Source organism: Platalea leucorodia (assembly GCF_965183815.1).
Source record: "Platalea leucorodia genome assembly, chromosome: 7".
Lineage (NCBI taxonomy): Eukaryota > Metazoa > Chordata > Aves > Pelecaniformes > Threskiornithidae > Platalea > Platalea leucorodia.
Window position 1 is genome coordinate 3457581 of NC_138829.1, and position 10858 is coordinate 3468438.

Below are 10858 nucleotides of genomic sequence, written 5' to 3' on the forward strand. Positions count from 1 at the left end.
GCCAGCACCGCTGGCCCCGCGTCAACCGGTGTCCCCATCGGAAGGAAACGCCCTGACCCCAAACTGGTCTCTCGCAGGTCTCGGGAAATCAGCATGAAGAGCTGCAGAACGTCAGAAAGCACATCCATTCCTGCTTCACCAAAATCTCCTGCTTCCTCTTACCTCACCCAGGCCTGAAAGTCGCCACCAACCCTAATTTCGATGGAAAACTGAAAGGTACGAAGGCAAAGGTGTGGTTTTTAAGCGGATACCTTAGATGCCCTGGCAGACTGTCCCGCTGGTTCCTGAGACCTCTATAACTATTTTCCATGAAAAAACTCCTGGGAGAGGAGTTGGATCCTCCTCCCAGCGACGCACACACGCTCGGCTCATTCTTCCAGCTCCGCCAGCTGCCTGTTCGATGCTTTTAACCTAAGACAGAGGTGGAGGCCAAAAAGATGTGGGAGGCCGAAAAGGTCTCAGAGCCACCGGCGATGTGCGCTGTCAGGACAGCTGGCTGATGACAGGCAACCGGGGAAGGGCAGGGCTGAGGCGGGAGGTTTATGGACCTGGTATTAAGCCTGTGATTAACCACTTACGCCTCGCTTGCGATTCGGCACAGATGCAGAGCGGTGCAGACTGGTTGCTGGAAGGCAGGCTGGTGCTTGCGGAGGGTGGAAGGCCCGTTACACGTGCTCTCAAGGGAACGTTATGTCACTTTGAAAAGCTTTCCAAGGAATATTTAATCTTCCTGACTTATCTGATCAGTGGTTTCCCTACAGGTCAGACTTAGTTCAACAGGTAAAAAAAAAAAAAGGGGGAAGGAAAAAAAGCCATGGTAAGGTTCTCCACCCTCAAAGGAGCCACATGCTGTGGATTTTTTTAGGTGTTTGTTGTGAACCAGCTGCTTACCAGCATCGCTGGTCACAGACAGCTAGCAATCTTAGCAATGAAGTGGCCCATTAGCCACTGAAAATAAATTAGCAGACAGAAGGATGTTACTTTTTCTCTGATTTTGCCTGCCTAGTGATCAGACTTGTTCTTCTGGCAAACTCCGCGCTAACCAGCAAGCAGGACAGCGAGGCAGCGGGGGGGCAGGCGCGCTGGTGGATACTGAGCTGATCTCTGTTAGTTCCCCCCTTACTTTCAGGTGCTGAGTGCTCCTGAACGAGTGGTGTGTGCTGAACGGGCACAGGAGATGGCGGCGGCTTCTTGACACCATTTTTCTTGTTCCCTCAGAGCTGTACTCAGCTTTTTATGCTCTGATGGAAGAAACGTGGGGAAACTTCCCCTCTCTCCTCACCAATGCCTGGATGTTGCATTGTTTTTTCTGTCTCTAGCCTTGAACGGTTTAATTTAAATGGCAATAAATGGATGTCAGACACTATGAAGCCATCAGAACGGCTGTTAGGAGATGAGCCTGCCTCTGTTGAAGTGACTCAAGCGCCCGTGGACCCCTCAGACAGCGCCCGGTGTTTCGGCAAAGGGGCCAGGCTGTGGGTTGTGCAGGAGCAGAGGTTGTGCCCATTCCTGGTACCCGCACCGAGGGTGTCTGATGGCGCAATGGAAATGCACCGTCACCCGCAGGAGTCCTTAGGGTACCTGTACCAAGCGCCGAATGCTTTGCAAAAGCTTTAAAATGCTTTGCAATGAGAATTTCACATATGGGTTCATAGAGGACCAAGAAAATCTTGCCTGCTGGCACAGGAGGTGGCAGGGATGAGAGCCAGAGAGCCTGAGCCCTGGCAGAAGATTTCCCCTACGGCTGCCATGGAGCAGAGCAAAGGGAAGGCACGGCATGTGTCCGTGCCCTGTACACTAAAGGTCGCGGTTTGCAAAGAGCGTACGTGTCTAGGCAAGAAGATGCTGCTCTCTGGCTGTCGGTGTTGCATGCACATTACCAGCATCATCAGCAAAAGCAGGTTTGTTTTTTTTTTTCCCCATGCAGTCACATTTGCGTTTGTGCAAGTATTTTTTGAGACCACGAAGCTGGTTTGTGAATATATGCACAGCTGTATATTCTGTCCGTGGGTTAAGTAGCAACTTCCCTGGGGCCACGATCATTTCTGAGTGCTCCCATCACTAAATTACAGGGTGTCTGCGTCTCTGGCGTGACTCTCCTGCTCTCGTTCCGTGTGAGTGCGCGCAAGTCTGATGTTGGGCTGGTACGGATGACTTTGGGTTTCATTTCCAGAAATAGACGATGAGTTCATCAAGAACTTGAAGATTTTGATTCCTTGGCTTCTTAGTCCCGAGAGCCTGGACGTTAAGGAGATCAATGGAAACCATATCACCTGTCGAGGCCTTGTGGAGTATTTTAAGGTATTATTATTTAAGAGAAAGTGGGCTTACTCATCGGTGGCACGCTTGCACTTTTGCTGTAATGAAAGGGGAAAGCAGCAGCAGGCAGGCCAGCGCTTGATGGCTGGAGGAAATGTTCTCGGTCTGGCTAATAGTCCTGACTCTCGTTGCTGCAGAAGGCAAACACCTCGCAGTCGTGGATTTGACCACGCAGTAGGCCCAAGAAGTGGGCAGGGCTGTTATCCTCCCCTGGAGAACTGAGGACCAGGGGGAGGTAGGCTGAGGGCCGTATTCCCATTGCCTTTGGAGAAAGCTTATTTTTGTTGTCATGACTACTGGGACATTTTAATGCGAGACATCAGTGAGTAATTCTCACCACCTACTCTCCAGGGCTACCTGACTCTGGCTCCTTCTCCTTCACGGAAGGACGGAGGTAGGTGCAAATCCGATGGTAGAGATACTTAGCGTAAGTGGTGGAGCGAGAGCCTTGAGTGACTGACCCAGGCCACCCAAGGAGTCAACCTCGAGCCATGCTACGTAGCATCTTCTGTCAGAGCAGCCCCTGCTGAAGCCATCTTGTGCCAGGAACGTCCTCCTCTTCTGTGCTTTTAACATCCTGTTAAAGCCGTGTCTGGGACGGGGTGGGGGTGTCCGCATGTTGCTCGTGAATGCTGTACGCAATGTGATTTCATTGTCTGTGCACTGGTTTGCAGGCATACATAAAGATCTACCAAGGGGAAGAATTGCCACACCCGAAGTCAATGCTGCAGGTACGTGAGTGTGAGCTGGTGGGCATTCATGCACCGTAATCGCCATTCATTTCCAGTTAATTGTCAGAGGTGTCCAGCTAGTGCAGCGCATTGGGTCTTCTGTGATTTTATTTCAAATGCCTTGGTGTAACAACCCAAGAAATGGCCCTTTTGGAAGTATTTGGCGTCACGAGTCTGACATGGCTTAGCAGTTGCGGCGGCACGGCTCGTGTACCTCGGCCGGGCCGTGGTGACTCGCTGTCTGTGCACACAGCGCCGGCCAGCTTAGCTGTAATTATTCCTCCGCAGGTAAATGGCATCGTCTTGGGCCGCGGGGGGCCGCACACGGCGGTGACGTGGCCCCGCACACAGGCAGCGCTGCCGGGCTGCAGCTCTGCGCTGAGCCAGCCGGCTTTGCGCGAGGTTGCAGCTGTAGCTGTTTACATACGACTGAGCCTTTTATCTGTTTTCTTACTGTTTCCCACAGCCGAAGCCAAAGTTTTCGTTGCTCTGGCTTGGAGGGTAGGAATCCTCTCTTCATGCAGGCTTTTGCCTGGGGGGACCGAGGAGACTGGATGTGTAACTACGGGATGATCTTATTTGGCATTGGCCAGAGTACGCTTGGCTAAGACAAGGGAGCTGTTTAATTCTGTACGTGTGCGCCAGGGTACCGTGCACGCGTCCTGGCCGTGTACGCGTGTGGACCGCGGGTACCCAGGCAGCCAGTGGCCTCTACTCCCTGCAATTACACTTCTTTTAACCCTGTCTTTCTGCAGCTAAACTTTGTACCCCTTTTCCCCTTCTTGCAGGCCACAGCAGAAGCCAACAATTTAGCAGCAGTTGCCACTGCCAAAGACACCTACAGCAGGCGAATGGAAGAGGTAGGTGGTGCTGAGCACGTCGTTTCACAGCGCTCGCGTCTCCTGGCTCCCCTGTCCTCCTGGGGAACCTCCCTGCCTGGGTTCCTGGTAGAAAATGTCCTGCATGGCCTTGGCCAGGGCTGGTTACAGTGCTGCACGGTCAGGGTCCCAAAGAGGGTCCCTCCTACGGTCATGGAGAACCAACCCGTGCTATGGCTGGTGCTAATTAGGGGATAAAGTCATTAAAACTGGCTTTTCACCTATGCCCTGCCCTGTCAGCCCGTCTCTCAGCTCTGCTGAGGGGATGGTTGTGATGTTCTAAGGCGAAGCTCAGCCCCCAGCCTGTCTCCAGCCACTTCCAGGCCCCCTCCCCATTCATCATTATGGGAGATTGCTGCCTGTTGGCAGGAAAGGGGTGGGCAGCTGCGTGGCCGAACCTCCTGTGGGCTGCCCTCGGCCTTAGAACTCGTGTGTCTGTGCTCTGAAGCAGAAGGCAAACGCTGTGGAGTTTCCAGCACTGGCAAATGCTGGGGTTCAGGGTCCTGCCAGTCGGTGTAGCTCAGCCGTCAGCGTTGGCCGAGCTCCTGGCTTAGGCTGTGAGTGAATTGAGTGAGGGAGCTGTGGGACACAGCTTCCCAGTGCAGACACTGCCCCGTTTTAACCTGCATCTTGCAGAGCTGTCCCCGATGGACAGCACCGTCGCGGAGGTCTTCCTGCAGGATCTGGTGGTCCGTGCCAAACAGGAGCCTGTAGAGCCCAAACTCCAGCGGTTTGCACGGCAGAGCACAGGAGCTGTGGGTGCTGAGGTGTCTGCAGTGACTGGCCTGTGTTTTCCACGCAGGTCTGTGGTGGGGACAAGCCCTTCCTTGCACCTAGTGACCTCCAGACCAAGCACATGGAGCTGAAGGAGGAGGCTGTGAAGCTCTTTCGCGGGGTGAAGAAGATGGGTGGGGAGGAGTTCAGCCGTCGCTACCTCCAGCAGCTGGAGAACGAGATAGATGAGCTCTACATCCAGTACATCAAGCACAACGACAGCAAGAACATCTTCCACGCCGCCCGCACCCCCGCCACGCTCTTCGTGGTCATCTTCATCACTTACGTGATAGCTGGAGTGACCGGCTTCATTGGCTTGGACATCATAGCCAGTCTGTGCAACATGATCATGGGCTTGACACTTATCACACTGTGTACCTGGGCATATATCAGATACTCTGGGGAGTACAGAGAACTGGGCGCAGTAATAGACCAAGTGGCCGCAGCGTTATGGGACCAGGTAGGATAAAGAGCTTTTGATTTAAAACAAACAAACAAACACAAAAAAACCCCACCCCACCCAGTTCTTAAATGTTGAGTTTCTTGGGGCTTTTCCTCCGCTTTGAAATGGCTTTTGCGTTTAGGGTTGGTAGATGCTGCGGCTGGGCCTGCCTGGGCAGATCCAGCTGCTTGAGGTGGTCGTGCTGTGATCAGGGAGAGACAACCTGTGCCCGGTCTTCTTCAGACAGCGGGACAACGAGCTTTAGGCCATTCCTTAGACCTTCCAGATGGGGAAAGCAGGGACAGAGGAGATGTTTTCAGATCAGTTTGCGGAGTCGATTGTAAGGGGAAGACGTCTTAGGGAGCGGAGACGGGCCTGGGTAGGACTGCCCTGCGGTTGTAGCTGTACGAGACGGGTTGGAGAGCAGGCGTGGGCAGCCAGGCTGGAGCTGCCTGCCAACCCCCCCTCCCCTGCTCGAGCCTCTGAACCCTGCCCGGTGCGAAAGACAAGCCGTGTAGCTCCGGGCCGGGGATGAGACAACTCACAGCAAGCTCTTGCGTGCTGCCTTTTTTTTTATTCTAGTCTTACCCATCACCAAATGCTGGGCTGGGGAGCCTCCGGCCTTGCGGGAACGGGGCGGCTTTGCCCGGGGTCCCAGCGGGGAGCTGTTCTCGGAGCCGGCGGGTGTGGGTTTTGTGTGCACGTCTGTGTATGTCAAAAACAACAGACCCGTATCTCTCTCCTGGTTCAGGGCAGGGATTTTTGGCTCTCCCCCGTCTGCCGGAGTCGGAGGCCAGGTCTCGGCTCTGCCTGTTTAGGTACTGGGCCCCACTTTCCCATTAGAGCCGCAGCTGTGCTGGGTCAGTCGGTCTCACCCGCTCTTTTTCGATGTCTTTTTTTTCTCCCAAACAACGTGGGAAGGTCTTGGTTGGGCCGCCGCGTCAAACAGAACACCTCTAAAATCCTAAAAATGGTCACAGTGAGAAATCACCCCCCCGTGCCCCCTGCATTGCTCTGCCCGCTTTCCAAGCAGCGCGGTTGTGGCGCCCGGCCCCGGCAGCGTTATCTCGCAGCCCACGGCCGCGGTATTTTTAACACTGGGTCCCTCCCGTTTCCCCTTGGGCAGCAGCCCGTTCCTCTCCCCGCCGCAGAGCCGCCGGGGAGGCGCGGACCCTGCAGGCTCCCAGTGCCCCGCTTGGCCCCGGCCAGGGGAGCAGCCCACCGGACCGCAGCCGCCGGTCCGTGTGCCGAAATAACATTTAAAGGGCTGCGATGGCTTCCAGCTCTTCCCGTGGCAGAGCCGGGGTGAGCTCGCTGTTTGCTCGGCCCTCGGAAACCACCAGCCGCAGTGGTGGGTTTTGTTTCTGCATTGCTCCGAGGGGGAAAGGGCCGCTCCCAACAGCTTCACCTGCTCCTTCCCTGCTGCTTACCCACCAGCGAGTTTTTGATCGAGTGACCGCATTGGCCTGCTTCCCGTTGCTGCGCAGAGAGCTGCAGCGGGAGGTAAACATGCAGCTTTGGGGGGAAAAAAATGAAGCATTTTATTCAGTTCCTTCACCCCAGAGGTGGGTAGCGGCATTGCTCAGCCGGGCTGCCTTTAAAATAAGGCGGCTTGAGAGCAAGAGCGGCCCATTGCCTGCGTCCCAGGGGGTTCATCCTGGCTGCCCTGTCCCCGGCAGCCTGAGCACCCGCAGTAAACCCCGCTGCGGTGCGGTCAGCGCCTGGGGACCCTCCCCGGGGGCCTCTGGGAGATGCTGGCGTCTTTAAGCCCAGCATTTGCCCATCCCTGAGTGGGAACCAGTGCGGGGGGGGTTAAGCAAGAACAGGAGGCAGCCAGCAGGAAGGCAGAGATGCTGCCCGCTTGCAACCTGCCCAGCTGGGGGAAAAATAAAGAGGTTAAAGTGCCTGTAGCTGCTCCCTGGCCCCGCGGCACAGCTTTGCAGCTGAAGGGAAAGTCCTCCTGAGAAGGCACTGTGCAGGCGGGCGGTACTGGCCCTGCTGCAGGCACCGGGGCGTGGGCAGCGGGACTCTGCCCGCCGCCATACACGGGGCCGGTGCCCAAGTGCCCCGCGGGGGGGGTTAAAGCCCTCGCGGCTCTGTCCTGTGCGAGCGCTCGGTGTCCCGTGGCGGCTGGACCGGCTGCAGGAGGGGTGGCCGGAGCGGTGAGGGGTCCTGCAAGAGGGGCAGCCGGTGCGGGGCGAGCCCCCGGGACCACATGGCCGTGGCGGCACCAGCAAGCGGCCGTGGCCAGAGGCGTGAGCACCGTGCGCTCCCCTGGGCGTGCGTGATACACAGAGATGCTTTTCTTTTTTCTTTTTCTGTCTCCCCCTTCCCAATGCCTCCCCAGGGAAGCACGAATGAGGTAAGTGGCTCTTGTTCTCCGCATGCGACACCCCTCGGCTCCCACAGGCCCGGGCCACGGGCTCCCGGGGAAAAGCCTCTCGCACCCAGAGGCGCGTTTCAGCCGCGTCGCTGCCTTTGGGCTTGCGGAGGACGGGGGCTGCGAGGGCTCTGGGCGGCAGCCGCATCCTGGCCCTGCACCAGGACGCTTGCCGGCGGCTGGGCTCTGGTTGTTCCCTGTGCTCCAGCTGCCTGGGGAAGGGGGTTAAACGTGGGCGCTGCGCTCCAGGCGGTGCTGGAAGCCAAGCGGGGGAGAGATTTGGGTGGGGAGCGCGTTCGTTACGATGGGGATTTCTCACCTTTCTCCCATCAGTTCTGTTTGGGGATTTTCCTGTTGTGCTGAGAGGTCAAACCGAAACACCAGTTTGTTTTGTAGCACCAACCGTGTGGGCGTTGCGCAGGCAGGGCTCCTGCCCCAGCAGCCGAGGAGCCCCTGTCCTCGGCGAGGCCTCTCTGTGCTGCTGGCAGTGCCACGTGTGGCGTTTTGGGCAAAAACACCCCATACCGGATCGAATAAGCCAAACGCAGAGCCTGGGCGGCACAATGCTGAGCTGCTCGCCAGGCCTGCGCCGAGGGCGGCTGGAGCCTTGTTTAGGCAAAGCCTTGTTTAGGCAAAGCCTTGTAAGCATCTCATTAAACCAAAAAAAAGGCTTCCCTACCAGTCCGTACTGCTGCGCACGTGCGTCAGTCCTGCGTCGCAGCCAGGTGCCGGCCCAGTCTGGCCGAGGCGCGCGACTGCAGGCAGCTCCATCTTCCATCGTGTCGCCAAAGCCCGACAGCTCCGTCTGTCCGTGTCCACCCGCTTTTCAGCCACTCGGTTACGTGGGGAGTTCCTCTTAAAAGCAAGCTGGAGCAGCTCTCACGGGCCTAAAAGGCCATTTAAAACCAAAAAAAAAGTAGTTAAAAAGCAACCCGTTCCTTCCCGCAGCGGCCAGTGCAGGCCGGCCGGTTTGGTACCGCGCTGTGCCACAAATGCCGAGCAGCTAAAAGCTTTCTGGCCTCTGGGTCCGTGGGCTTTGCTATCGATGAGCTCCCGAACAGATCCCGTCAAGTAAAAGTCAGCTCTGCGAGTTGGTTAGGCACGAATAAAAGCCTGGCGTGGCACGAGATGCTGCAAGGTGGCTTAGGTGGGATTTGAAAGCGTATTTTCAAGAAAGAAACGCAGAGAAGCTGCGTGAAGACTCCTCCAGCAGGCCGCCACGCTCCCAAAACACCGGCAGGCAGAGCCCCCCCTCCGTGCCCAGCGGCCCGGTTGGGCTGCGCTCAGCATCGCCTTAAACACCCCCGGCGTCTTCTCCCCCCGCCCCGTCCCTTGCCGCGGCTTCGGCCTCGCCTGCTTCATTCAGCGCGCGAGGAACACGTCGCCCCGCGAGCCTGCGGTTTCCCGCCGGTCGCCTGCCTCGTCCCACCCCGTCCTGAGCTAATCCTGGCTCCCCGACAGTCCCCGGCAGCAGCCGGTGGGGCTTCGGTTAGTTTTTTTCCCCTTAAGTTCCTCTGAAATGGAAATGTCAGAGCTGTAGCAGCCGCTCGCACCAAGTCCTCTGCCACCAGACCCGCAGCGTGGCATCTCCGGTGCCATCTGCACCCGGAACGAAGCCACCGAGGGGTGGGGACAGGGTGGGCTTGCCCGTCTCTGCAGAGCCAGCGCCTGCCGCAGCCCTGCGGGCTCAGAGCCTCGGCCCCGCGGCTGCTCCGACGTCAGCTCTGCCCGCGTCGGCTTGGAACACGCGCCAGTACCGGTCCCGCGGCCGCTCCCGGGGTTTCCCCCCGTGAAGGCGCTTCTGAGGCGGCAGCCTGATCGCACCGATGCTCGGCAGCACCGGGCACGCACGGTTATTAGGCTGTGCTGCTGCTGTTTGCGAAGGAGCAGGGGCTTTTCTACCAGACGGGAAAACGCAGCTGGGTACAAATGGAAAATGGTAAAATTAGAAGGAAAAAACCCATTCATCTGCAGAAAAATAATCTGGACAAAGCAGGTACCCGTGGCATGGCAGAGCCCTCCGTGTGATGCAACATGTACCTGCCTGGTGGCGTAACGCAAAACGCTGCGGACGCAGAAATTCACACCCTGTGCGTGAACCCTGTAGGAAAAATAACCAACCCCTGGGTGCCTTCCTCGTGCTCCAGGTAGGCCTCGCCTTAACGCAGCTCCTCCCACCGCAGAGACCTTTAAAAAATTAGCAAACAGGCGATCGTTATTCTTGCCCGTTGGACACTCGGCCCAGCCAAGAGTTGGTGCACAAGACAAACCGCGCGCCGCGGCCGGTTTGAGCCCGCCGCTGCAGCAGGAGGGCGAAAGCAGCGAGCGCGCGCGGCGGGGCTGGGGCCGTAACCCTCTGCTCTCTCCTTCCCCAGGCTTTGTACAAACTGTACAGCGCGGCGGCGACCCACAGACATTTGTACCACCACGCCTTCCCCGCGCAGAAAGCGGAGCCCGCCGAGGGCGCGGAGAGGAAGAAGGTGTGAGCCCGGCGCGGGCCCGTCTCCGCCTGGGTTCCGTATCCATCCTCGTACCCGGCCCAAGCTCCTGCCGCGGAAGAGGGAGAGCGGAGAACAAGTCACCCGAGAGGCGGTTCGGTGCGTTCGTTCCACAGCACGGCGTCCGAGGGGAAGACGTCGGCGTGTTTTTCGTTTTGTTAATATGTACATAGTGGTGCTGCCGCCAATACGCAGTGCTTTCAGTTCGTACTTGCCCGCGTACTTCCTGCTAAGTCATGGAGCCTTATTTTCCCCTTCATTAGTTACGAAGTCACTGAAGAAATCATAATCGACACGATACCGCAACTAAAAATCTTCCAGCCCCTAGCTTAATCAAAAGCCGACTTATTTTCAGATACTTGACCGAGTTATAACATGTAACCAAGTTTTTCCTTCAATTAACTATTTAATTACATAAACAGAATTAAAAACGTATTAACTTGCTTTATCGGAAACTGTAAGGGCACTTCTGCTACGGTATGTTAGCGACCTTGTACGGAAAGCATCCTTTTCTGTTCGTAACCGCTGCACAAAGTATCACTTTGTATATGTATTGGAGAAAGTCGCGCTGTATTTCTGTATATATATTCATTCTAGCGCATAGCACGTGTGTTCAACAGTTCTATTCTTTTATCGTCAGGACTATTAAAGTTTTGCTTTCGGTTCCTAAGAAGCTGGTTACACGGGAAGCGGTTATTGACTACCGAGGCGAGAGCTTCTCCTCTTGGGGTTTTCTTTTACATCCTTGGTTTCCTTTTGCCCTTCGGAATTGGGAGTTTTACTGCTAAGTTGGTATTTTGAAAACACTCCGGGCTGTCTCCCGCCCAGGTGCGGCC

At 56.6% G+C, this 10858-nt stretch overlaps 1 protein-coding gene across 3 annotated transcripts in view; it reads left to right on the forward strand.

Annotated features, from left to right (window-relative positions):
• Nucleotides 1-10657, forward strand: part of ATL1 (atlastin GTPase 1) — a 31347-nt gene extending 20690 nt beyond the window's left edge. For all 3 annotated transcript variants that reach the window (XM_082318790.1, XM_082318789.1, XM_082318788.1), the window contains 6 exons: nucleotides 78-216; nucleotides 2174-2301; nucleotides 2994-3050; nucleotides 3839-3910; nucleotides 4731-5162; nucleotides 9900-10657. In XM_082318790.1, the coding sequence (XP_082174916.1) occupies nucleotides 78-216; nucleotides 2174-2301; nucleotides 2994-3050; nucleotides 3839-3910; nucleotides 4731-5162; nucleotides 9900-10010 (939 nt within the window). In that variant the 3' untranslated portion in view covers nucleotides 10011-10657. The remainder of the gene's footprint in view (nucleotides 1-77; nucleotides 217-2173; nucleotides 2302-2993; nucleotides 3051-3838; nucleotides 3911-4730; nucleotides 5163-9899) is intronic.
• The last annotated feature ends 201 nt before the right edge of the window (nucleotides 10658-10858 follow it).